The sequence below is a fragment of the Dendrobates tinctorius genome, unplaced genomic scaffold, assembly GCF_039654945.1.
Source record: "Dendrobates tinctorius isolate UK_male_01 unplaced genomic scaffold, ASM3965494v1 ptg000127l, whole genome shotgun sequence".
Classification (NCBI taxonomy): domain Eukaryota; kingdom Metazoa; phylum Chordata; class Amphibia; order Anura; family Dendrobatidae; genus Dendrobates; species Dendrobates tinctorius.
In genome coordinates, this window is record NW_027361795.1 from 7,766,106 (window position 1) to 7,793,855 (window position 27,750).

The following is a 27,750-nucleotide window of genomic DNA, read 5'->3' on the forward strand; positions in this document are numbered from 1 at the left end:
AGAAGAGACAGAAAACATGAAGTGGGTGGTGTTCGCTTTTATCTGCCTCCAATTGGCAGAGGGGCTGGTAAGGTGAGTCCCAGCTATGTTATATATTTTTAAAGGAAATCTGTTAGAATGATCCAATCCATCACCAATCTTTTAGAAAGATAATGCCATCCACATCTTTACTGATGCAATATGATGTTCCCTGAATTAATGCTTTAATTCATATGCAAATGAGGCTTAAGTGCTTTTGGTGTGTCAAAGCACTTCCCAAGACTAGGCCTAGCTGATTCTTTTCCCCACAAAGGCCTACCTTAGTGTGCTTGACTGACTACGCACTCGCAATATTGTCAAGCCAGTTAGCTGTTAATCAAGCAGAGAAGGTGAATAGAGCTGGGGAGGCAGTAGCTTTGTAAGTGCTTTGACATGTCAAGAGCACTTAAGCTTCATTTGCATATTAGTTAAAACAGTGATTATTCAATAAGGGAGTAACAAATTGCATCAGTAAAATTATGGACGACTTTATCTTCCAAAGAGCAATAAGACTATATGAGCAGTTTCAGAATGGATTGTGCTGACATATTCACTTTAATGTACATGTGACTGTATACCAGTTACTGTATATTGTATGTGTACTTTCATTGGAATGTATCATAAAGAAATGATTTCCTGATGAGCCTCTTAATAGAGTCTATTCTGTTCTGTAGAGACTACAGAATCTAAGAAATTATCAAGAAATGTAGATGAAAGCAAAGCAAGAAAAGGGAAATTTAATTAGTCATTGGTCTTTAAACGGTAATTTGAATGGATTGGAAAATGAAAAAATGCACATAATTTCTACTACTGTAGAATTATTATATAATCTGGTACAAATGGAATTATGTTCTATATCCTAAAAAATTAATAAAATGTGTCTGTATTTCCATGTACAAAATGATAGATCAACTGTGAAAAATCTCACTATGCACTTGTATTAAGGGGGTTATCCGGGACTATAAAAATATATTTTGTCATGGGGCTAAGAACTACTGGTGATTCTGCTGCTTCATTTGACCTCACGACCACAGAGCTGCTCTTCCCCTTCCGGGTGCTCTGTCATCAGGCCTTGACTGCCGACGTCATGCTGGTTGACAATTAGGCAGTGGGGAGCAGGCTGTCAATCAGCATGGCTTCGGCAGTAATGCCCTCTCAACAGGGCAGAACCAAAGAGAAGCAGCTGCTCTCCTGATGTGACATCACCGGAAACTGCAGAATCGCAGACAGGAGTGGTCCATGACCGCTCAGAGCTAGCAAAGATCTGCACTGGGCAGAACAAGTAGGTTCATAGTGATAGTGAAGATGATCTGACTTTAAAAACCAATTTGCAGTTAATGGTCTGCTCTTAAATGGAACAGAGTATGTAGATCAGTGCATGTATTAGATGAAAATTCAGGTCTTAGCTGCATATTTTGCAGCCACGCACTCATCTAGCAGCACTTTTCACCACTAATGAAGTCCAAGAGGGTTCATGCACCATGCCCTTCAGATTACACAACCAGAGTAGCCCAAGAGAGTAAACAGGTCTAAGAAGGTTCGTAATCTCAGAAGCTATTCCAGCTACGTGGCCTTATACTGTATATCTGGATATGTGTGCCCTGTATATTAGACATAGTTGCCAAATTTTCCATAAGTGAGGTTCCTAGAACAAGGTATATCTGACAGGACAACTGGAAGAGTTGGCAAATCTCCAGAGTGTCACAGAAACCTCCCAGAACGTAGAGTTCCTCCAACCTTTATCATTGCCATGATGCCAAGCTCCAGAGTCCAGAGTTTAATTCTGGTGTCACTTGGCAAAATAGGTGGGGGAGAGGGGCATAGTTCTGTAACTACAAATTTGGTTGCATACGTTACACACCAAAAGATTCCATTTCTCAGCAGTCGATATTGAAAAGTCGCTAAGTGCTTTGCCGGATTGTTTCTACAGGCTCAGATTCACTGTGCCTAGTATTTTGATATTCAGAAACCAACACAAAATGTAAATTAAATCCAATACGATCCACCAACTCCTTAAAATTCCAAAATTTTTAACTTTCCGGTTCTTAGTTTTGAAAACAACTACCATGATGAAAAATTGAAAAATGTGAAATGCCTAGGTTATGCTACCCTACTGCTGAAATGTCGGCTGTATTTCATTGGATTTTTAAGGAGGAGCTGGATTGAGTGTGTTGTAATATCAAGCTTGCACTGCAAAGTCTAGCCTTACTTTGTTGTCAGCAATTTCAGCTTGCCGATCAAATAAAAAAAAGTCACATTTTTTCCAGAAGCACCGCACCTAAAATGTACCTAATTGTTTTTAAGAGCATTGACAACGTTATTTAAGAAACGGGTGAGTATAGAAGTAGGATGGAAATACTTATACTGGAAAATACTGCCAGGGTGGTATGAAATGCGTTTGTTCTCAAATTTGTGTTTCCATCCTGAGGAATGACGATGAAGTGAAATCGCTAAAATGTCACCTTGTGTTTTAGAGTCCCTCTACAAAGATACAAGTCTGCCAGGGAAACCATGCGAGACATGGGAATTCTGGACTCTTACATGAAGACGCACAAAAGAGACCCTGCACTTAAATACTTCAATCAAAAATTTGACTTTGCGGTAGCCTATGAACCCATGTACATGGATGTAAGTTGAAATTGGCATACATAGGGATACTTTTAACAGAATTAAAATACATTAAGAATTATATACATAGAATTATATACATTAACATTGATACTTCTTTTGATTTTAGACATATTATTATGGACAAATAAGCATAGGAACACCACCCCAAAACTTCTTGGTTCTTTTTGACACGGGATCTTCCAACCTTTGGGTTCCATCAGCATCCTGTGAAAGTGAAGCTTGTGGTGAGAATTATCATATACTAATCCTGTGTTACAGATATGTTTGATTTTGATGCCGTTTAATTAGATAATCATTCAACTGATTGGCTCATGAAGACTAATCCTTCTCATGTGCCTTACTGGGGACATGGACATCATAGAGGCATAATAGAATCTCCTGTCTTGTGAGCCAAAGGGTGGCTCTCACTCTGGTTGACCCAGTCTGCCTTTGTATTATGTGGCTGACCAATTATGTGAATACTTGACATGTAAGAAAACTGATTGCTGAGGTATAGAAGCTAAACCAGTAACATCCCAGTTTCATATTCCACATACGCACTGTGATTTTTGGCCTGGCCGTGGGTCTCCGAACTTGAACACAGCAGCTCCATAGGCTTTTATGAGAATGCTTACTTTGGGTCAGGAGACCCACGGCAGACCAGTATATGGTGGTCTGTACGCAGACAGTTCACAAACTTAGTGGTGTGAAGCCGACCAGCCAAAGAGCTGATTGCTTGACTGGATTTAATAAAAAAAGGAGTTGATTTCATGAGGCATACTGGCAGACAATATTATGTTAGATACAGTTGCAACCAAAATTATTCAACCTCATAGCAAAGTTTTATTAGCAAAATTTGCAAACTCTTTTTTGTTTGCAATAGATAAAACCAATGGTTTATGTAACACATTATACTTTCGATGATTTGCTCTTAGTCTACACTCCTATCACTAAATTTACAATATAACAGGACTTTTGTACAAGCACACGGCTCAGGACAGTGAGAGTCATTTATTAGTGAAACTGATGTGGGAGCAGCCAGTGCTGGGGCTGATGATTTTGCAAGATTGATAACAGCAGCTTGTCGCGAGCTGAGAGACAGGTGGAGGGAGGTGATCAGTTAACTGCTGTATAGAAACCAATAGGAACTACTAATGCGCACACTCGGGTAGGCTCTGGTGGCTGAGCTCCATAGAAACCAATTGTAAACTATGTAAGAAAAAATAATACTTCAAGAGAATAACAGCAGATAGAAAAAAAAGCAAATAAATTGCTGACTTGCTTATTTTCATGCTGTCTAACTTGCAGAAGCAATTTAATAACTTGATAATTCACCCTTAAGATACAACATCAGGTAAATATGACTATACACATAACTAATATAACAAAATCTTTATTTCATATAAGGAAATGCCAACATGACCAAAACAGGTAAAAATGAGGTCACATGAATGGGAGAAAAGCCGACATGACTGGAGGGAAAACATAACGATATGTAAACATAACTGAATAGGTCAAATTGATACTATAATATAAATCACTGGCAAAGAAAACAGACTAGATGAAAGTATTACAAATGGACACAAGAGGGCAGTACAAAATCAAAAAGTGCAATGTTCTATAGCAGCAGTAAATAACAAGTATGGTCAGCAGGGTCCTCTCTCTCTCCTGTAGAGTGTAAGCTCTCATGATCAGTGGGGTCCTCTCATTCTTTCCTGTAGAGTGTAAGCTCTTGGGGTCAGCTGGGTCCTCACTATCTCTTGTAGACTGTAAGCTCTTATGGTCAGCAGGGGCCTCTCATTCTCTCCTATAAAGTGTTAGCTCCTATGGTCAGATGGGCCCTCTCACTCCTCTCCAGTAGAGTGTAAGCTCTTATGGTCAGCTGGGTCGTCTCATTCTATCCTGTAGAGTGTAAGCTCTTATGGTCAGCTGGGTCGTCTCACTCTATCTTGTAGAGTGTAAGCTTTTAGGGTCAGAGGGTCCTCTCTATCTCTTGTAAAGTGTAAGCTTTTATGGCCAGCAGGATCCTCTCTCTCTTCCCTCTAAAGTGTACGCTTTTATGGCCAGCAGGATCCTCTCTCTCTTCCCTCTAAAGTGTATGCTTTTATGGTCAGCGGGGTCCTCTCATTCTCTCCTGTAGAGCGTAAGCTCCTATGGTCAGATGGGCCCTCTCACTCTCTCCTCTCCTGTAGAGTGTAAGCTCTTATGGTCAGGCGGGGGCCTCTCATTCTCTTCTGTAAAATGTAAGCTCTTATGGTCAGCGGTGTCCTCTTTCTCTCTCTCCTGTAAAATGTAAGCTCTTATTCTGTTCTTTCTGTTCCTCTCCTTTCCCACATGTGTATTTTACAAACAATTCCAATCTTTTTAGTATTGAGATTGGTGCAAATTAAATTTTGGGGGAAAATTCAGCAAAGTTGGCAAATTCAAATCTCAAAAGATCTGTTCATCTCTAGTATTCATACTATACTCTACTTTGACTTAAAGTATTATTTCCTGACACTTCCTGTCTATTACCTCACATTAATGTACATTTTTTAGGGGAGGGGGTTAAGCTACCAATGAAATTCCAACATGTATAATTACATGTGCCAATTTAAATATTCTACAATCCCTATTAATTTCCCAGTGTGCTGCTCCATCCTGCCTCTTAGCAGGTAACATTATGAATGAGAGCATACGTGTCTCTAGTCTTTTCGTGTGCAAATATCCTCTTCAGAGAGGAAGAGGACTTGAACTCTAGCGACACATATTGGCTGTAGTAATCCTAGAAGTGAATGTCGTCCCTTTCATAAGCTTTGCCACATAATTTAGGATAAGAAGCCAAACTAGAAACTCAATTTGCAGACACGTGTTTTGGGGTGTTTTCTCATCATCAGTACAAAGCAAGAAACCTGACTTGGCTAGATGAGAGGCCTCTGACATGGGGTCTAAGGAGTAACATTTCTTCCTGAGGACAGTGCCAAACTGGTGTAAGGAGACACATAGGCCATGCAATGCTCCTCTGGGAATTGAAATAGGCAAACAGCATCTTCAGACATGAAGAGGACTGGAACTCTAGTGCCACATATGTAGTGACTAAATCTAATTGATGGTTGGTTTGTCTTCTTATCCTACGTCATGTGGCAAGGTTTGTGACTTGTATCTGTATTTTTTCAGCATCCATTACTTTTTATTTACTGCTGTTACAGTACATTGCACTTTTGCTGTTCCGTCCATTTGTAATACTTTCATTAAGGCTGTTTTTTATTTTTATTATAAATGTAACCTATTCAGTCATGTTTGCATATCCTTTTCTCTCTTATCATTTTTTAACATTACACTGTTTTTTAGATCCCATAGCTGGCTTGAACCTGTGATTGTTGCTATCAGTGATCAACATCTAGGGGGTTTAAACAGCAATGATTGGACATCATAGCTTACTCTGTGTTAGGGATGGCAGAACGCACTAAATAATAAATAATAGAAAGTGCGTTTGCCGCCCGGGGTCCACCGTGCAGAGGTGTTGCACTGCTGCTATGTAATGGCAGATGCTAGATATGGCGGTATTGCGCACGCGGGTTGAACGTCACCCGGTGTGCGTTGGGCGGACTCTGTTAGTTCACAGAGACGCCGAGACGTTAAACACAAATGCTGAGCCCGTTGAACTCACAGGTCTCAGCGCAATGCACGAACGGTATATGGTCACAGGACTCGGGCCCCGACACAGGGTCAGCGTCCTTCTAGACCTACCATGCGTACGGCGTCGCAACTGCGGACACCAATAGGTGCCGCTGACTGCAGCGCGGCAACAGACACTGCCGCGAGATGACAATGTCCGGTAGCAGACACACTGTCGGATGCTAGTACCATGGATGATATGCACTGTGGCCTGTAGCTTGCCACTGACTGGCGCTGACTCTATCATTAGTTCCCTATTCACACACGTAATATCAGAGGGAGGGGAATCTTAATGAGACATTTGCAAGTCCATGCATCCGTCATCATTCACACAGGTAGCAACTAGAGTCTATACTAGTGCATGGCCGAGCGGCTATGCGAGCCTTTTATAGCCGGGACCTTCAGAAGCTTCCAGATCCCTGAGATGGACCAATCAGATCTGCAGAAGGACCTGTGCATGTGACTCTCGATCTCCAATGGGAGATCATCTCGTGAGCATGCTCAGTGGAGCAACGGAAGGACTTGGCCTCTGGAGCGGCTTGCTTCTGAGCAGCCTGCATTGCTATTGATGGCCCAGAGGTGGTAGCAACAACCAGGCCTACAGAGCTGGTCTGAGCAGAGCGTTGGAAACGACGGAACTGCCGAGCAGGCTCCTCTGAGGTCGATGGAGAATGGGAGACCGCTGAATGTGAGGCTCTGGATCCCTGCTGTGCAGTTGCAGGAACCCGACGCCTAACATTACCCCCCCTCCTAGGGCCCCCTCCCCTCTGAGCCTCGCTACGCTCAAATGCTGCAATAAGGAGCGGGGCGTGGATGTTCTCTACTGGTTCCCAGGTCTGGGCCTCTGGACCATGACCCTTCCAATCCACCAAATAAAACTTTTGCCACACACCACCCTGTGTCCCACAATGGCGTTGACCTCAAACTCATCCGAAGACAAGTCTGATGTCCCGGCAGATGACTCGGAAAACCGGGACATGTGAACAGGTTTGAGAAGGGACACGTGGAAGACGTCAGAGATGGCCAAGTGTGGTGGAAGAGCCAGGCAGTAGACCACGGAGCTGATCCGCTCAAGGATTTTGAAGGGACCAATGAATCGCGGCGCGAACTTGGTGGACCCGGCCCGCAGCCTGATATTTCGGACAGAAAGCCACACCAAGTTTCCAGGGGCAAAAGTTGGAGCGGGGCACCGATGCGTGTCGGCGGTTGCCCTCATTCTCTCCTTGGAGGGTAGAATGGCATGCTGGGTGCGAACCCAAATGTCGCGAGCCTCCACTGCCCAGTTCGCAACCGGCAAGGGATACAGTAACCCAGCCGGCTTCTGCCCAGAGGACCTGTTCCGAGCACAAGAGGCGCATGCCTGAATGTATTTTTTCGTGTCACGAGCCATGTGCGGCCACCAATAAGGCCTTGCCAGGAGTTCTGTGGTCTGCTTGTAGCCAAAGTGACCACCCACCCTGGACGCGTGTGCCCACGCGAAAACTCTTGGCCGCAGGCGAGGAGGGACAAAGGTCTTGCCCGGCTGCACTGACTCGAGAGCGACCGGAGCCACGGTCCTCAGATTCTCAGTGGGGGGCGCGGAGAGATCCGCGAGCACTTCTGTAGAAGCTACTTGGATGCTGCCCTCCATGCACCTTCCCTCACAGTCCTTGCTCCATCCTAGTATTCTCCCCGAGAACCACTCTAAAGTATATGAAGAGAATGGCCACAGAGCCAGGGAACTCCGAAGAGCACCTGGTCGATGCCCTCTGGCATAATGAGCAGGGACAATGTCTCATGGTGAGATGGTGGGATAGAGAGCCTAAGGGGTGCTGTGTGGTGGGTAATCTGGGACGGTAAGGTCAAACCATTGACCACCCTGATGACCACGGGGTGAGGAAGTGGCACCAACGGAATTGCGCGCTGTTGGGCGAAGGCCGAGGGCATAAAGTTCCCTTCTACCCTGAAGTCCACCGTGATCTCTACCTCCCAGGTGGAAGCACCGCTATTTAACGTTCCCCGGAATGCCAGTTTGGGGTGAGAAAGTTTCCATATCAAATAGACCCCCACCAACTACCACTGGATGTGATCGTATTTTCGACTGCTGCGGACATGTTAGCCAGGTGACCAGACTGTCGACACTGGTAACAGCACGCGGAACTTAGTGCCGGGCGCAGCTTGGGACCGGTGCGAGACCCCTCCATGGGCTCAGGAGGTACAATTTTAAGATGGGGGGGTTCAAGAGGTTCTGAGAAGTCAGGAGCCAAGTGAACCTTCTGTCTGGATTGAGCACGCTCCAGCCCGCGCTCAGAAAAACAGAGATCAATGCGGGTGGAAATAGCAATCAGCTCCTCCAGACTTACGGGAACCTCCCTGGTAGCTAGAGCATCCTTTACATGCTCCGCCAAAACCTCTCCAGAACACAGGGACGAGTGTTTTATCAGGCCATTCCAGCTCGGAAGCCAGTGTTCGGAAACGGACGGGGTACTGGCTAACCGAGAGGAATCCCTGTGTTAATGCTAGTAACTGGAGGGAGGTGTCATGAGTGACCAGTGGCCCCAAATATACCTGCTTTAGGGACTTTAGAAACTGAGTAGTGCTCAGAACTACGGGGTCACCACGCTCCCACAGTGGCGTGGCCCATTCCAACGCCCTGCCCGACAGGAGGGAGACGATAAACCCAAACTTAGCCCGTTCTGTAGGGAATCGCCCGGCCAGTAACTCGAGCTGGAGAGAGCACTGGCTCACGAAACCCCTACAGGTGGCGCTGTCACCAGAAAATTTATCGGGCAACGGGAGGCGGGATATTGTCAGCGTGGACGTGGACACACGAGAGACATCTTCTGCGACTGTCTGGGCAGCAGCCGCAGGAGCATTCGCAGCCGAGGTGGAACTCTCGAGGGCCGCCAACCTGCCCTCCAGCTGCCGAAAGTACCGCTGTAGCTGCTGCTGGTACGCCAATACTAGCCAGACCCTGGCGCTATCATAATGTTAGAGATGGCGGAACAGACTAAATAATAAATAATAGAAAGTGTGTTCGCCGCTCGGGGTCCACCGTGCAGAGGTGTTACACTGCTGCTAGTAATGGCAGACGCTAGATATGGCGGTATTGCGCACGCGGGTTTAACGTCACCCGGTGTGCGCTGGGTGGACTCTGTTAATTCACAGAGATGACGAGATGTTAAACACAAATGCTGAGCCTGTTGAACTCACAGGTCTCAGCGCAATGCACGCACGGTATATGGTCATAGGACTCGGGCCCCGACACAGGGTCAGCGTCCTTCTAGACCTACCGTGTGCATGGCGTCGCAACCGCCAATAAGTGCCGCTGACTGCAGCGCGGCGACAGACACTGCCGCGAGACAACAATGCCCGGTAGCAGGCACACTGTCGGACGCTAGTACCATGGATGATATGCACTGTGGCCTGTAGCTTGCCACTGACTGGCGCTGACTCTATCACTAGTTCCCTATCCACACACGTAATATCAAGGGAGGGGAATCTTAATGTCATTTGCAAGTCCATGCATCCGTCATCATTCACACAGATAGCAACCAGAGTCTATACCAGCGCATGGCCGAGAGGCCATGCGAACCTTTTATAGCCGGGACCTTCAGAAGCTTCCAGATCCCTGAGATGGACCAATCAGATCTGGAGAAGGACCTGTGCATGTGACTCTCGATCTCCAATGGGAGATCATCTCGTGAGCATGCTCAGTGGAGCGACGGAAGTACTTAGCCTCCGGAGCGGCTTGCTGCTGAGCAGCCTGCATTGCTATTGCTGGCCCAGAGGTGACAGCAACAACCAGGCCTACAGAGCTGGTCTGAGCGGAGCGTCGGGAACGATGGAACTGCTGAGCAGGCTCCTCTGCGGTCGATGGAGAATGGGAGACCGGTGAATGTGAGGCTCTGGATCCCTGCTGTGCAGTTGCAGGAACCCAATGCCTAACACTCTGAAAGTTTCCTGAAATGACAGATATGCTACAAGTTCTGTATTAGGGAATATGCATATGTGGCAGGGATGTTTCAGAAATTTCTGCAACTGAAAATCTGTTTCAGAGTTAGCAGAATGGGGTTGTTTCTGAAGGCAAATAGATTTGAATAGTCACAAAAAAATCAATCCATGGTTGACTAAAATCTCAAACCCTCAAGTAGGAGAACTTCTTGACAGTTCAGACGAGCAGCATGGTTGTGCTGCTGTACTTGTGCGCTTGACAGTGCTGCGGACAGAGGCAGCTTTGCTTCTGCAGCACCGTAGGAGCGCAGGGACACTGGATTTGAGCAGATCCACTAATCTGGCCAGATTCTGGGCAAACTCTGCAGCAAAAGCCTGTAAGTGCTGTGTTCTTTGCCTAGGAGGTCCTCAACGATGTTAGACAACAGTGGCGGCCGGTGACCTAAATAATAAGCAGTATAAAGTAGATTTAAAAATCCTCCTTCTTAAAGGGGGTATCCATGACTTTACAAAAAAAGTATCAAAGCACTAACAGCGAGGTAATAGCAACTTACCTGGCCGTTATGCCTGGAGCCTTTCTTCCCTAACATAGAGCGGTCACGGATGCTCCTGCCGGGATTCCTCTGTCTCTGCTGACGTGACAGGACTTCCAAGGTCATTCTAATTGACAGCTGGCTCCCCCAGTTAGGGAGCGGGGATCCAACTGTCAATCAGAATGACCTCGGAAGTCATGCCGTCTACAGAGCGGACCGGAAAAGAAGCCTCCGCTCTGTATTTGAGACGTCAGCAGAGGCTGGAGCATCTGTCATTGCTCTGTGTCGGGGAAGAACGGCGCCGGACACAACAGCCAGGTAAGTTGCAATTACCTGCCTGTTAGTGCTTAGATACATTTTTTTTTTAAAGCCCCAGATATCTTCTTTAAGAGAAGATAATTTTTAATTACAAGTAAATTGCAAAACTAATTTGTTTTACAAGCAGTTTGCAACTGCAAACTGAATCTGTCAGCAGGATTTCTCCCTCCATAACCAAACTATTTATATGTGCATGTAACTCTTGCAAAGACAAGTCCAGCAATACCTTTCCATGGCCTGTCTGTTCCTGAGAAATCAACATTTTAATTGATACGCCAAGCTGAAGGACTATGGTAGATCTAAAGCTTATGGCATATCAACCCAACGACAAAAGCAAAAGACCTTGTGAAGATGATGGTGGAAGCTGGTAAAATTGTATCAATATCCACAGTGAAATGAGTACTGTATCAACATGGGCTGAAAGGCTACTCTGCCAGGAAGAAGCCATTACTCCAAAAGAAAGATAAAAAGCCCTTTTATTGTTTGCAAATGAACACAGGAACAAAGACCTTAATTTCTGGAGACATGTCCTGTGGTCTGATGAAACTAAAATTGAACTATTTGGGCATAATGACCATCGTTACTTTTGGAGGAAAAAGGGAGAAGCTTGGAAGCCTAAGAATACCATCTCAACTGTGAAACATATGGGTGGCAGCATCATGTTGTGGTGTTGTTTTACTGCAGGAGGGACTGGGGAACTTCACAAAATAGAGGTCATCATGAGAAAAGAAGATTATGTGGCAATACTGAAGCAACATCTCAAGACAATAGCCAGGAAGTTAAAGCTTGAGCGAAAATGGGTCTTCCAAATGGACAATGACCTAAAGCATACTGCCAAAATGGTAACAAAGTGGCTTAAGGGTAACAAATTCAATGTTTTGGAGCTGCCATCACAAAGCCCTGATCTCAATCCTATTGAAAATTTATGGGCAAAGCTGAAAAGGCCGGAGCGAGCAAGGCAACCTACAATCCTGGATCAGTTACACCAGTTTTGTCAGGAGGAATGGGCCCAAATTCCGACCAACTATTGTGAGAAGCTTGTGGAAGGATATCCCAAATGTATGACCCACGTAATTCAGTTTAAGGGCAATGGAACCAAATACTAATGAAATGTATGTAAACATTTGACTTTGTAGTAAGTAATAAAAATGCCTTAAAACATTCTCTCTCTCTCATTATTCTGGCATTTGGCAAATATTAATAATTATGGTAATCCTAAGTGATCTAGAGCTGGAAAGGTTTATTCTGATTTAATGCCAGATACTGAGACAAACATGCATATGTATGCCTTTTTATATAGTGTATGTAAACTTCTGGTTTCAACTGTGCATGCGCATATAAATAGATTGGGAGTGAGGCAGTTAAAGTGATGCTGACAAATTAGCCATATCCATTAAAGAACTTGATAATAACCATAACAAGCACACTTTCACTAAAATGGGTTTTTGAAAAGATTGCAGGGGCAGTTTGTTGTAAAGAGCAAACCCCACTTTACTCACCCTTCCCGGGTCCATCAATGAGTCTCCACTGCTGCCGTGTACTCTGTTGTTTGTCGGCAGCGCTGCCTTCATATTGACTGAGTTGCAGCCAATCACCGAGCTCATCTGCCCTGCCAATGTAGACAGCACAATTCGGTGAGCACAATCATTGGTTGTAGCACTGTTTATGTGACAACAGACTAACAACAAATACCAGGACTGTGGCGGAGACTCTGCAGTTTTTACAGCAAGCTGCATCTAGGGCCACAACTGAAGCCGGAAAACCCCTTTGAAGTGGACGAGTCCATCTTTTCCATAAAACTCCATTTTTCTGAGATGTTTTAAAATTGTATAATTATTTTATTTTTTTATACAGGCAATCACAATGTATTTAACCCTAGCCAGTCCTCTACCTACACAACCAATGGACAACAGTTTACCATGTCTTACGGCAGTGGCAGCGTCAGCGGTGTATTTGGCTATGACACCGTTTCTGTGAGTAAACTAAGATTAATTTTAATGACTTACTCTATGTAGATAACTTTATTATACTTAGTACTAAATTTGGTCTTATTGTAAAGGTGGCATATATTGTGATAATTCTGTAACCTTCTAATACAAGTTCCTCTCATATAGGTTCAAGGACTAACCATCACTAACCAGGAGTTTGGACTGACCTATTCAGAGAGCGGCAGCAGTTTCTACTACTCTAAATTTGATGGGATCTTTGGAATGGCATACCCTGCCATGTCTGCAGGGGGCGCAACTACAGCTATGCAAGGAATGCTGCAGCAGAACTTGCTCAACAACCCTATCTTTAGTGTCTACATGGGCAGGTAAATAAAAATATGATGCAAAACTACAAAATTGTAAATGTGCTTGCCAAAATGCACAAAAGTCAACGGAGCTGTGAGATTCTGAGCAATAATAATAATAATAATAATAATTTGACTCTTATTTTCCTGTAGCCAGTCTGGAGAGGTGATCTTTGGTGGAGTGGATAACAGCTTATATTCTGGACAGATTCTTTGGGCTCCCGTTACTCAACAAGTTTACTGGCAAATTGGAATTGACGCGTAAGTTATTAAATTATTGTAATGGATCCGTGAAAAACACATGACATACGGACGGTAACCCGCATGGGATCTGTTTTTGTGCACCCATTGACCCGTAATGGGAGGGTCTGATCCAAAACACAGAATTTTTTTTTACACGTACACCATTGATCTGTGTGTAAAAACGTTTGTGCGAACTAACACACTGACTTGCATTGCTCCTTGTGCTGTCGGTATACTAATAGTTTTGCATACAGAGCACAACGAAGTTTTATACTCTAGTCTGAATGAGTGTTTATTAGCACAGAAAATTTTTCAGCACCCCAGCCCCTGAAAGAGGAGCCTAAGGCCTTGTTCAGAAGAGCGTATTATACAGATATCATTTTTATGGACACATTGCGGTTATTAACGTAGGAAGCACTGAAGAGCAGCCGAGGGCAGAACTTGGCGGTCCAATTAAAAATGGAGCCGCTCTGTGCTCTTCAGAGCCTCGATTCTCATGATCGGTGAGGGTCCAGCAGTGATCACCCAGTGATCAGGAAGATATCCACAGTCCTATGGATAAAGCATAACTTCCAATTTTTAATATACTCCTTTAAGGTCCATTCACTCCATGAATATCGTGAATGAGCATTTCATGATAATTGCGAAGTGTAAACAGGCTCCCGATCACCTCTCAAACAAGTAAAACACTGGTTCAATGGGTGAAATAATCTATTGGCTTGCACAAAAGTTCATCGTTCTTGGCAGCACAACGTCTTGTGTAAACAGGGCCTGTGCTGCTGAGAACAATGGCAGCCTATGCATGTTAATCGTACACATCTGAAGCAGAGACTGCCTGTGTCAACAGGCTATTAAATAAACACCAATCGGCAAACATTTACTTATTGGCAGTCGTTTATTGCCGCAACTCGTCGATAAGAAAAGCACTTTTACAGGTTAGATAAATTAAGGTCAATGTGGTGGATTTTATTGGATTTGGCTAACAACCAAATGTGTATGGGGGCAACCCAACATCCGTCACTGGGGAAAAACGCATTTCAACATTTGATGGGTCAAAATTACCCATACAAGTCTGTGGGTCCAAGAAAAAAACCATGTTTTAGATTCCAAAATACAATGGGGTTTGCATTCATGTATAGACGGGGTTAATGAGTCGTGGGTTATGGAGAATTGTGTAAAGTCTTCTTAACACTTATTCCTTACAGATTTTCAGTCAATGGACAAGCAACAGGATGGTGCAGTGATGGCTGTCAGGCTATTGTGGATACCGGAACCTCTCCACTGACCATTCCCCAGGAGTATATGGGCACTCTGCTCCAAGACCTCGGGGCGCAGCAGGGGCAGAATGGGCAGGTAAGCAGCAATAAATTTACTTCTTAGTTCAATCCTGCTGTGAAAAAAAATAGAAATCTGAAATATGTGCACTGTATGTGTCTGACTTGTATTTTTACAGAAAAACATATAGAAATTATTTATCTGCCATCCCCATTGCTTCTGATGGGATTTTTCTAGTGGTAATATTTTGTTAGTTCCACAAGATTTCTATAGCTTTTGACAACCAGTATACCGCAGCCTGCAACACTACTTTGAAAATGTAAAAGAAAGCCAAGTAAGAAAAAAGTGTAGTTTATTTTATCACGTGATGCACTGGAAAGTGGGGAAAAAAAGTCCAAGTGTGTTGAAATTGCAAAAAAAGTGCAATTTTACATTTTTTATTTACTATGTTCACTATATGATAAAACTGAGCTGGCAATATAATTCTCGAGGTCAGTAGGATTACATAACATATCAAACATAAATTTTTTTTATTGAAGTGGTGAAAAAAAGTTTGGAAATTTGTAAAAAAACAAACAAACCTTTGCTTGTGCTGCCATACCCATACCGCTTAAAATTTTCATGACATGGGGCTGTGTGAGGTGTTATTTTGTACTGATACCATTTTGGGGGAGATATGACGTATTGATTGCCTCTTATTGAATTTTATTGCAATGTTTAGGAGGCTAAAAAAACGTAATTCTGAGGTTTTGATTTTTTTTCTCATTATGCCATTTACCGATCAGATTAATTTACTTTATAGTTTGATAGATTAGACTTTTATGAACGCAACAATACCAAATATGTACTTTTTCAAAATTGTTTTACTTTCAATGGGGCAAAAGGGGTGTGATTTGAATTTTTGTGTTCAATTTATATTTTTCATTTTTAAAACTTTTTACTGCATTTAATAGTCCCCATAAGGGACTTGAAGTTGTGATCATATGATTGCTTGTGCCTTGTGCTATACATTGCAGTGCATCAGCACTGCTATATATAGTGAAAATCACGATCTTGCCAGAATGACGAGCCCCTTTGCTGGCACGCATAAAATGTCACCGTCAGATGTTGACAGCATAATTTAACAGGTTACCTGATAAATGGATACCAAGTATCCAAACACACCACTCACAAGAAGAATGTTTAAAGAGTAACAAATTTTATTGAAAAATGACATATCACAAGACATATTAAGAGGAAAGGATTTTTTTACCCCAGTATAACACACAAAGTGGGATAAAGGGAGTACATGCAGGCTCTGGGATCTTGTGAAGTTCATACAAGCACTAACACATCAACATGCAGTAAATAGATCATAGCCATGATAATCATAAAGTGCAAATGCATAGATATGTCAGCAAACATATAACGTTCAACACATACAGAGGATAGTACGCCTGTCCACAGTATCACAGATGCCCCGACCGATGCGTGTTTTGCGTACCGCTTTCTCAAGGGGGAAGTGTGCAAAAACATACAGACAAAACAGCAGGAGCTCACAGCTGCTATTTTCTGATGTACCACATTTCCCTGTCTGTTATATCACACAAGTGAGTGTTTCTGCCTACAGTTCTCTAAGTTCATCATAAATCAAGTCAGTGACATAAAAGGTCAGGGTCCACTGGAGCTCCTACATCACTGACTTGAGAAATGAAGAGCTCAGAGAGTTGGAGATGCAGCAGACACACTCACTCCTGTGATACCTGAGGCAGGGAAGTGTGTTACATCGGAAAACAGCAGCCGTGAGCCCCTGCTGTTCTGTCTGTATACTCACTTATCACTTGTGACTTATCCCTGGCCAGGAGCTCTGGTATGTGCCAACCATCAACTGGAGCTCTGTATGATCAGACACAACCATTACACAGTACATAACAGGGGCATATTTATAAGGTAAACTCAGCAAAGGAACTTTTTTTAACACATCAAGTTGTGAAACTTATTGCTCTGAGATCTATTAGTTAAAATGCACTTTATTCGTGAGATCAACCTTCTTAAGAAATTATCCAGTGCCTCTTAGGGTATGTGCACATGCTGCGGATTCTGCTGCAGATCCGCAGCGGATTTGGCCCTGCGGATCTGTAGTAGATCCGCAAGCAATGTACAGTACCATGTTAGCCAATGGTATTTCAAAACGACAGTGCCCACGGTGCGGATTTTTCCGTGCGGATTTGCTGCAGTTTTAAATCCATACTAAGGTGACACCTTGGAATCCCTCGTAAAGACTAAGCTGTATCCTGCCTATTTGCACCTTTATGGGACACAAGATATCGCAGCATCGGGCCTCCTGATGAGCCTAATAAGGCGAAACGCGTTGAGGCGTTAACTGGTTGTTGGCAGGTGGCAGAAAATGCAGATGAGTATCGCTGTGGCAGTCTTGCATTTTTTCTGTATTTATACAGCAATGGGATATAGCCTTTATCCGTTCTGTGTGTTATGACTTATTAGAGTCAGTGCCTTTTCTATATATTAAGAGATCATCTACATGAGATTGAGGCACTATTCACAAACTGTTTTTTCTATTATGATGTCTCTTGCTCTAATCTGACCACCGATTGCCATATGTGTTCTATTTAATTTTAACCTCTTTGCTTTGGGACACAGGGTCCTCTTTAGAGCAGCTTGGTCTCTGTCTAGAGATAGGGGTTCCCATATCTTGCATCGGGTAGAAGGGACCACTAGTGGCGGTAGGGCTTATCAGGGCCCCTAGGGACAGCCATCGTTGAGCGGGGGCGCCACAACGTTCCCCCCTAGGGTGCCAACCTCCGCGGACAGGCAGGATACAGCTTAGTCTTTACGAGGGATTCCAAGGTGTCACCTTAGTATGGGCTTGTTTGTTTGAACACTTTAATTTTTGTTTTTCATCTTTAGTCACGCTGTTACACCGCTCCGCCATACTCACCCGGCCTCCGCTCCCACGCCGCAGTCGCCCTCCGCTCCCACGCCGCAGCCTCTCTCCACCCGACGGCCGCGGCGGTCACCTGAGACAGACCCGCGACCGATGCCTTCCCTGCATGCTATGCGCATGCGCCATAGGCAGCGGCCGCGCCTCCTTCCTGCTTCTTATGCTCCGGCTGTGCCCTGACCCGGAAGCACATTTGGACCAATGGCTGACCAGACGGGGCCATATCAGGCCGCTTCCCCCTGAGGGAGGCGTCTGATCGTTGTGTTTCCTGACACTCTGGCCTCGCTCCATCGTGCACACTCTGCTCCTGCAGTTCCTGTCTCGGCTGCTCCTCACAGCAGCTTCTCAGTCCTGCTACCCGTGTTCCTGTCGTCCTACTCCAGTCCTGCCTTGTGTTCCTGCCGTCCTACTCCAGTCCTGCCTTGTGTTCCTGTCGTCCTACTCCAGTCCTGCCTTGTGTTCCTGCCGTCCTACTCCAGTCCTGCCTTCACTGTTCCTGCCGTCCTACTCCAGTCCTGCCTTGTGTTCCTGCCGTCCTACTCCAGTCCTGCCTTCACTGTTCCTGCCGTCCTACTCCAGTCCTGCCTTGTGTTCCTGCCGTCCTACTCCAGTCCTGTCTTCAGTGCTCCTGCCGTCCTACTCCAGTCTCAGTCTTACTCCGGTCCATCCTGAGCCGCCCCTCTCGGTACCGGCTACCGTGGTACTCGAACCCCTGGGCCTGCTCCTAACGGTCCCTGTATAGGGGTCGGTTCCACCTGGCAGCTCGCCCGGGGTCCCTCGGTGCCACGGTCCAGAGGGTCCACTCTCGGAGCTCCCGCTCCTGACCACCCACGCTAACAGTACGATCAGGCCATGGACTCCGCCGGTACTACGGCTGCTACCCAGAAAGAGTTGCTATTCCTACGGGAGAATCAGGGGCGCATTATGTCAATCATGAAGTCGATGGACACCCGTTTGTCGGCCTTACAGGTGGCCGATCCTGGAAATGCCACTCAGCTGGCCAGTCTCCAACAGGAGCTGGGCCAGCAGCAAGATACTCAAACCCACATTTTGTCCTACATGGCCTCCTTTGATAGTCGCTTGTCGGCCCTCCAGGCTGCCGCTGCAGTGCCGACTCCTCCCCCTGCGTCTGCTGCTCATCCGACGCCCCGCCTCGCCAAGCCGCCTCGTTTCACCGGGGATCCCAAGCTCTGTAGGGGGTTCTTAAATCAGTGTAGTCTCCACTTTGAATGGCTGCCGCAGCAATATCCCTCGGACCGGGCCAAAGTGGCCTTCATCATGTCCCATCTGGAGGGAGAGGCCCTTTCTTGGGTAAACCCGCTCTGGGAACGTGACGACCCGGTCGTTTCGAGTCTCCCGGTTTTCCTGGATACGTTTCGTAAGGTTTTCGATGAGCCGGGCCGGTTAGCCTCTCTCACTGAGTCACTCTTTAACTTACACCAGGGCTCTCTCACGGTCGGACAGTACGCTATTCGCTTTCGCACTATTTCCTCTGAGCTCGGCTGGAATAATGCAGCTTTGGTGGGGGCATTCTGGCGCGGTCTTTCTAGTAAAATAAAGGATGAACTCGCTGGTCGAGATACCCCGTCCACCTTAGAGGACCTTATCTCGCTGGCTACCCGCATTGACCTGCGCTTCCTGGAGCGCGCTCGGGAGTCAGTGAGAGACAGGCGCTCCTCCAGGTCAGTTCCTCCTTTCGCTCAGTCGGCCAGCTCACGTTCAGTCAGATCTTCTTCCCTCTCTTCGGGTGAGCCCATGCAGATAGATCATCTCAGGTTGGCCGAGTTACGTCAGAGAGAGAGACGGGCACAAGGTCTGTGCCTCTATTGCGGTCATTCGTCACACTATATCCGCACCTGTCCTAAGAGACAGAGAAACGACTCCACCTAGGTCAGGTAAGAGAGGCCTTCCTAGGTGATGATGATGATTCCTCTCAACCCCTTACGATTTCTGTGCTTTTGGTTTCAGGAGGGAGGCGTGGTTCCGAGGTGGCCTACGTGGATTCGGGCTCAGCGGGTAACTTCATTCGGCCGGAAGAGGTAGACAAATACCAAATTCCTGTAGTCACTCTATCTAACCCAATTCAGATTGCCACCGTGGATGGCAAACCGCTACAGGTGACCGTCACCTTGGTCACTGAAGAGGTGGAATTGCAAATCGGAGCCTTACATCGAGAGAAGATAGCCTTTTACGTTTTACCTAAGCTCTCTCACGACATTCTACTCGGTCTTCCATGGTTAAGGACTCATCAGCCTGTTCTCGACTGGTCTTCTGGGGAGATACTCCGCTGGGGGCACCCGTGCCAAGCTCGCTGTCTGACTCCTGTCCGCCTGGCGGCCGCTCCACGGTCACCTCCAGACCTCCCGGGTCTTCCTCCAGCTTACAGCTCCTACGCCGATGTTTTTGATAAGAAGGAAGCAGAGGTCCTCCCTCCACACCGGCCGTTTGACTGCCCAATTGAACTTGTTTCTGGTTCAACCCCCCCAAGGGGCAGAATCTACCCTCTGTCTCCCGTGGAGACCACCGCCATGTCCGAGTACGTCCAAGAGAACCTCGCCAAAGGCTTTATACGGAAATCCTCTTCGCCCGCGGGAGCCGGGTTCTTCTTCGTCAAAAAGAAGGACGGGACTCTACGGCCATGCATTGACTATAGGGGCTTGAATGAGATTACCATCAAGAACAGGTACCCTCTTCCACTCATTCCGGAACTGTTTGACCGTCTCAGAGGGGCTCGGGTCTTTACCAAGCTGGACCTCAGAGGAGCCTACAATCTGGTCCGTATCCGTGCAGGTGACGAGTGGAAGACAGCTTTCAACACTCGAGATGGCCATTACGAGTACCTGGTCATGCCCTTCGGTCTTTGCAATGCTCCTGCAGTCTTTCAAGAGTTCGTCAACGAGATCTTCCGGGATCTCTTGTACTCCTGTGTGGTCGTGTACTTAGACGACATCCTCGTCTTCTCGCCGGACCTCTCGTCCCACAGAAAGAGTGTCCGCCTGGTGCTTCAGCGTCTTCGGGAGAACCGTCTGTATGCAAAGATCGAGAAATGTCTCTTCGAACAGACCTCTCTGCCATTTCTGGGATACATTATCTCCGACGCTGGTCTAAGGATGGATCCCGAGAAGTTGTCTGCCATCCTCAAATGGCCTCGCCCCGTCGGATTAAAGGCGATACAACGATTCCTCGGGTTCGCCAACTATTACCGGCAATTTGTCTCCCACTTCTCCGCGATCACAAGACCCATTTCTGTGCTTACCCGTAAAGGGTCTACTTCCAAGGATTGGTCTCCTGAGGCAGAGGAGGCCTTTCTGTCCCTAAAACGGGCTTTCTCCACGGCTCCGGTCCTGCATCGCCCTGAGAGCGATCGACCTTTTGTACTCGAGGTGGACGCTTCCTCGACTGGTGCCGGGGCGGTGCTGTCCCAGAGAACCGCCTCCGGTCGCCTGCACCCTTGTGGCTTCTTCTCGAAGGCCTTTTCTCCATCCGAGTGTAACTACTCGATCGGTGACCGGGAACTTTTGGCCATCAAGTTGGCCTTGGAGGAATGGTGCCACCTCCTGGAAGGAGCTGTCCATCCTTTTGTCATCTTCTCGGACCACAAGAATCTGGCCTATCTCCAGTCTGCCCAGAGACTAAACCCTCGCCAGGCCAGATGGTCTTTATTTTTTGCCCGATTTGATTTCGAGCTCCGATTCCGTCCCGGCAGCAAGAATTCCAAAGCCGACGCCCTGTCCAGGGTCTTCCAACCACACGAATCCACGGAGGAACCGTCACATATCATTGATCCCACTAGGATCATCACCGTGGCTCCAGTGAACTGGCTTACTCCTCCGCCTGGCAAGACGCTTGTGCCAGAGAATCTCAAGCAAAAGGTTCTTCTATGGGGGCACTCCTCCAAACTGGCCGGCCATGCCGGAACTAAGAAGACCCTTGATCTTATCAAACGTCACTACTGGTGGCCCTCACTTCGCCAAGATGTACTCGATTTTGTGGCTTCTTGTCCATCCTGTGCAAAGAACAAGGTACCACGGAGATCTCCGTCTGGCTTGTTGCTTCCGTTGCCTGTCCCTACGGTTCCTTGGGAGAACATCGCCATGGATTTCATCACCGACCTACCCTGCTCTGCGGGCTGCTCAGTCATTCTGGTGGTGGTGGATCGTTTTTCCAAGATGGCTCACTTCATCCCTCTGCCCGGTCTTCCCTCAGCGCCGGAGCTGGCCGAGATCTTCATTCATCAAGTCTTCAGGCTTCATGGACTACCTCAACGCATTGTGTCTGACCGAGGGGTTCAGTTTACCTCCAAGTTCTGGCGTTCGCTTTGTAAGCTTATGAACGTTTCCCTCGACTTCTCCTCGGCCTACCATCCACAGTCCAACGGACAAGTAGAGCGTACCAACCAGACGCTTACGGGATACTTACACCACTTCTCTAACGCCCACCAGAACGATTGGGTCAGCTTACTCCCCTGGGCAGAGTTCGCTTATAACAACCATGCTGGTGAGTCTTCGGCCAAGTCTCCGTTTTTCATTGTTTTTGGCAGACATCCTGGTGTCCCTCTTCCGATAACCCCTGCCTCTGAGGTACCCGCGGCCAATGCCTTGTCCTCGGAATTTTCTAAGATTTGGGCTGAGACCAACACATCACTCAAGAGATCCGCTGATCAGATGAAGAACTATGCAGACAAAAAGAGGTTGGATTCTCCTCCGTATCGTGTTGGCGACAAGGTCTGGCTCTCCTCCAAATTCGTCCGACTAAAACTGCCCTCCTACAAGTTGGGTCCACGCTACATCGGTCCGTTTGAAATTCTGGGACGTATTAACGAAGTTGCCTACAAATTGAGGTTGCCTGCTTCGCTCCGGATCCCAAACACCTTTCACGTCTCTCTCCTGAAGCCTGTGGTGCTGAATCGTTTCCATTCCTCGCTTGATCTTGGTCCTCAGCCGGTGGGTGCCGACAACGTTTTAAGTGCAGGACATCCTCGCTGTGAAAAGGGTTAGAGGTAGGACTTTCTTTCTCGTTGATTGGAAGGGCTTTGGTCCTGAGGAGAGATCCTGGGAGCCTCGGGAGAATATTAATGCTCCCCGTATCCTCAAGAGGTTTCTTGTTAATCTCCGGGGGGGGCGGCTTAGGGGAGGGGGTACTGTTACACCGCTCCGCCATACTCACCCGGCCTCCGCTCCCACGCCGCAGTCGCCCTCCGCTCCCACGCCGCAGCCTCTCTCCACCCGACGGCCGCGGCGGTCACCTGAGACAGACCCGCGACCGATGCCTTCCCTGCATGCTATGCGCATGCGCCATAGGCCGCGGCCGCGCCTCCTTCCTGCTTCTTATGCTCCGGCTGTGCCCTGACCCGGAAGCACATTTGGACCAATGGCTGACCAGACGGGGCCATATCAGGCCGCTTCCCCCTGAGGGAGGCGCCTGATCGTTGTGTTTCCTGACACTCTGGCCTCGCTCCATCGTGCACACTCTGCTCCTGCAGTTCCTGTCTCGGCTGCTCCTCACAGCAGCTTCTCAGTCCTGCTACCCGTGTTCCTGTCGTCCTACTCCAGTCCTGCCTTGTGTTCCTGCCGTCCTACTCCAGTCCTGCCTTGTGTTCCTGTCGTCCTACTCCAGTCCTGCCTTGTGTTCCTGCCGTCCTACTCCAGTCCTGCCTTCACTGTTCCTGCCGTCCTACTCCAGTCCTGCCTTGTGTTCCTGCCGTCCTACTCCAGTCCTGCCTTCACTGTTCCTGCCGTCCTACTCCAGTCCTGCCTTGTGTTCCTGCCGTCCTACTCCAGTCCTGTCTTCAGTGCTCCTGCCGTCCTACTCCAGTCTCAGTCTTACTCCGGTCCATCCTGAGCCGCCCCTCTCGGTACCGGCTACCGTGGTACTCGAACCCCTGGGCCTGCTCCTAACGGTCCCTGTATAGGGGTCGGTTCCACCTGGCAGCTCGCCCGGGGTCCCTCGGTGCCACGGTCCAGAGGGTCCACTCTCGGAGCTCCCGCTCCTGACCACCCACGCTAACACACGCTTTTTCTGGTGTATACCACATTTGTGGTTTTTTAAACAATAAAGTACCATTTTTAAGGGATATATATGTATGATTTGACTTTGAGAACCCTTACAACATTGTAATTGAAATTGCAGTTTTAAATCCGTAACATATCAATTCTTTCTGCGGATTCCGCAGCGGTTTGACACCTGTTCGATTGTCCAGGTGTCAAACCGCAGGTCACTTTACCTGCGGTTTTACCGGCAAATCCGCACGGAAAAATCCGCAGGTGAATCTGCACTGTGTGCACTCACCCTTACATCTGCAGGTGAATTGAGCTGTCGATGTGGCGTCAGTTGGCCTATGCCTGATCTTCTGCACACTATTAGGTATCATGCACCTGTTCCATTGGTCACAATATGACGTGTGCGCAATATCTGTCCAAGCAAGTAGCTGAGTGCAAACATTTTTAATTGAAGGGGTTGTCCAGTGAAAATGTTGTTTGATCAGTGGGGAGTCTGACATTTGGAACCTGCACCAATTGGCAGACTGGAGAACTTTTATCCCTGTAACAATGCAGCTGTAGTATACATGCTCAGCTGCTGCCCCATTCCTTCCGTATGGGGCTGCAGTGCCGAACATGGTTTTTTCAGCAGCCCCATAAAGAATGAAGGGAGCAACTTTCAGATGTGCCGACCTGCCGCTCCATTTTGTAACGGATAAAAATTCCTCATTAAGCCGACTGGCACAAGTCCCAGCGATGAGGACCACCAATCACCAAGTTATTACCTATACTATGGCTAGGTAATAACATGCTTTCTCTGCATGAACCCCTTTAAGGTAATCACTAGCAAATATAAATATGTTTTTGTCCATGTCAAATGTATGCATATCCTCAAAAAAAAATCTTTTTTCTGGTTACTGAATTGTCTTACAATCTCTCATATTTGTCCTTCAGTTCCTGGTTGATTGTAACAATGTGCAAAGCATGCCATCTATCAGCTTCACCATCAATGGATACGAGTTTTCTATTCCACCCTCTGGATACATAAGCGAGGTAAATTGTCAATTGTACATCTGTATGACATGGATATTCTGTCTGTGGCGCCTCTATACATCAATTTACCAAAGAAACAGATTACCTAAGGCCACTGCACATCCACATGTGCAAATTAGGAACATTTTCTTATCTACCCAAAAATACTAAACTCCTTAATCCAAGGCCATAAACATCTCCCCTCATCTCGGTATTTAGAAATGAGATTCAAAGTGCGCCTTGGACCGTACTTAACCCTTTGAAGGGGGCGATAAGCTACAGCTAGCTGCTTTAAATGCCACACTTCCAATGCACATTTATTTCGCTACCTGTCGACACTTCACAAGTTTCATGCCACCGGAGCCTTTATAGGCAATTTTTAGTTACCTAAACCCAGAAAAATATTATTGTATGCCAAGAACATATTTTGGCTGCAGTCAGGGTAAAATTTATTTTACATAATTAGCTACTAGAAGAACCCCCCCCCCCCCGTTTTTGAGACGAAATGCTACTAAAGATGATCTGGGGCGGAACCTTCGGACATTTTGATGATATTTTCTGTGAACTGCTCAAAAATTGGAGGGGTGCACAGTCCCATAGAATATCAGAGATATGAGTGTTATCCACGAAAACCGTGGATAGCACTCATACGAGAAAATTGGATGTGTGAATGAGCCCTAAGAGATGCAAACCCCTTACTGCTAGTTTTAGGCCTGTCTTCTGGAGCAGATGCCAATACGATGGGAGGCATGTGTTTTTGTAGCTTTAGAACAGTGTTTCCCAAACTCCAGTCCTCACGGCCCCCACAGGTCCTGTTTTCAGGATTTCCATAGTATCGCAAAGGTGAGAGTCTTCCTGATGCCTTGATGATGCCTCCACCACCTGTTCAATACTAAGGAAATCCTGAGAACATGACCTCTTGCGGGCCGTGAAGATTAAGGTTTGGGACAACTATCATTACAATTATTTTGCATAATTATCACTTTAAAAAATGTATTTCTATTCAGGGAACAGAAATCTGGGAAAAGAGGTAGAACATGTGTCACAAGAGGTATTACAGGTAGCCCAGCTGTTTGAAGAATGAAAAATTAGGTCTTTCTGTTGGGTACAAGAACTGTTTAACCCCTTCAGGTTTTTTTTCGGTTTTGTGTTTTCGTTTTTTGCTCGCCTCCTTCCCAGAGCCATAACTTTTTAATTTTTCTGTCAATATGGCCATGTGAGGACTTGTTTTTTGCAGGACGAGTTGTAGTTTTGAACGACACCATTGGTTTTAACATATCTTGTACTGGAAAACAGGAAAAAAATTCCAAGTGCGGTGAAATTGCAAAAAAAAGTGCAATCCCACACTTGTTTTTTGTTTTGCTTTTTACTATGTTCACCAAATGCTAAAACTGACCTGCCATTAGGATTCTCCAGGTCATTACGAGTTCAAAGACACCAAACATGTCTATGTTCTTTTTTTATCTAAGTGGTGAAAAAAAATTCCAAACTTTGCTTAAAAAAAAAAAATTGTGCCATATTCCGATACCCGTAGGGCCTCCATTGTTCATGATCTCAGGTTGGGTGAGGGCTTATTTTTTGTCTGCCAAGCTGACGTTTTTACTGATACAATTTTGGTGCAGATACGTTCTTTTGATCGCCTGTTATTGCATTTTAATGCAATGTTGCGGCGACCAAAAAAAACGTAATTCTGGCGTTTTGACTGTTTTTCTCACTACGCCTTTCAGCGATCGGGTTAATCCTTTTTTATTGATAGATTGGGTGATTCTGAACGCAGCGATACATAACATGTGTATATTTGATTTTTTTGAATAGGGCGAAAGGGGGGTGATTTGAACTTTTATATAAACATTTTTTTTTCAATTTTGGCATGCTTTAATAGTCTCCAAGGGAGACAAGAAGCTGTCATAACCCAATCGACTCTGCTACATAGAGGCGATGAGCAGATCGCCTATATGTAGTAGAACACCTGACTTGCTATGATCGCCGACCACTGCGCGGTGCTCATAGCAATCTGGCAGTGACAACCATAGAGACCTCTGGTTGTCATGCCGACCCATCGGTGACCCGTGATCACATAACAGGGGTCACCGATGGGCGGATTTCCGGCATAACTGTTGGAAGCGCATTTTAAATGCCGCTCAGAGCTTTACAGCAGCATTTAACGGGTTAATAGTGGCGGGTGGATAGCGATTCAAAACAGTTGACATGTGCCGCAAAAGATGTGGGCTCACCGCCGGAGCCCACATCAAAGAGAGGGTGTCTGACATCAGCTTACTATTACGACTCGTCAGAAAGGGGTAAAAAATTAATATATAAGAACATTTTCTTCATAAATTAAAAGGTAAATCATGCTTGTACTAAACTCAAAGATAAGTAGTAACCAACTTTGGTTCTTTAAAATGAAATTCACCATTAATGGTGTCTGAGTAGGTCACTTGTATCTGGCCATACACATGTAGTTTGTCCTTATAGTGCATGGTCAGCTTTATTCACTCATGTCGCCACAAGTGGAGGACTAATTCATAACATTTTCTGTCTTCTTTTCCCCGTCTAGTATAATGGTTATTGTACCGTTGACTTTGAGGAAACCTACCTACCATCTCAGAACGGTCAGCCCCTGTGGATCTTGGGAGATGTATTCCTGCGGCAGTACTACTCTGTCTATGACATGAGCAACAATAGGGTGGGCTTTGCTCAGGCAGCATAAAGACGCCAGGAACTGACATCCTTCAGACGAAGACCTAAAAGTTTCAATCCTTCAACAAGTGTTACAAAAGCCATGAATGCAAATAAACTGTTTTACTGAAAAATGTTCTGAAATCTATCACTATATAAATCTCAAAAAGTTTAGATGCGAGCTATACATATACAATATATATGCGAGCTATACATACACAATATATATGCGAGCTATAC

General features: G+C 46.3%; 1 protein-coding gene across 1 annotated transcript; it reads left to right on the forward strand.

The window, feature by feature from the left end:
* Positions 1–27,750, forward strand: LOC141047402 (gastricsin-like). The gene is made up of 9 exons (XM_073542468.1): positions 1–72; positions 2,493–2,646; positions 2,756–2,873; positions 12,924–13,042; positions 13,184–13,383; positions 13,516–13,623; positions 14,811–14,958; positions 24,754–24,852; positions 27,389–27,750. Exons 1-9 carry the CDS (start codon positions 17–19, stop codon positions 27,539–27,541), a joined length of 1,155 nt encoding a protein of 384 aa, XP_073398569.1. The 5' UTR covers positions 1–16; the 3' UTR covers positions 27,542–27,750.

Coding starts and splice junctions, on each gene's coding strand:
- LOC141047402 (XM_073542468.1), top strand. CDS start 17: ATGAAGTGGGTGGTGTTCGCTTTTATCTGCCTCCAATTGGCAGAGGGG. Junction 2,647..2,755: donor ATGAACCCATGTACATGGAT/GTAAGTTGAAAT, acceptor TTTTGATTTTAG/ACATATTATTATGGACAAAT. Junction 13,043..13,183: donor TTGGCTATGACACCGTTTCT/GTGAGTAAACTA, acceptor CCTCTCATATAG/GTTCAAGGACTAACCATCAC.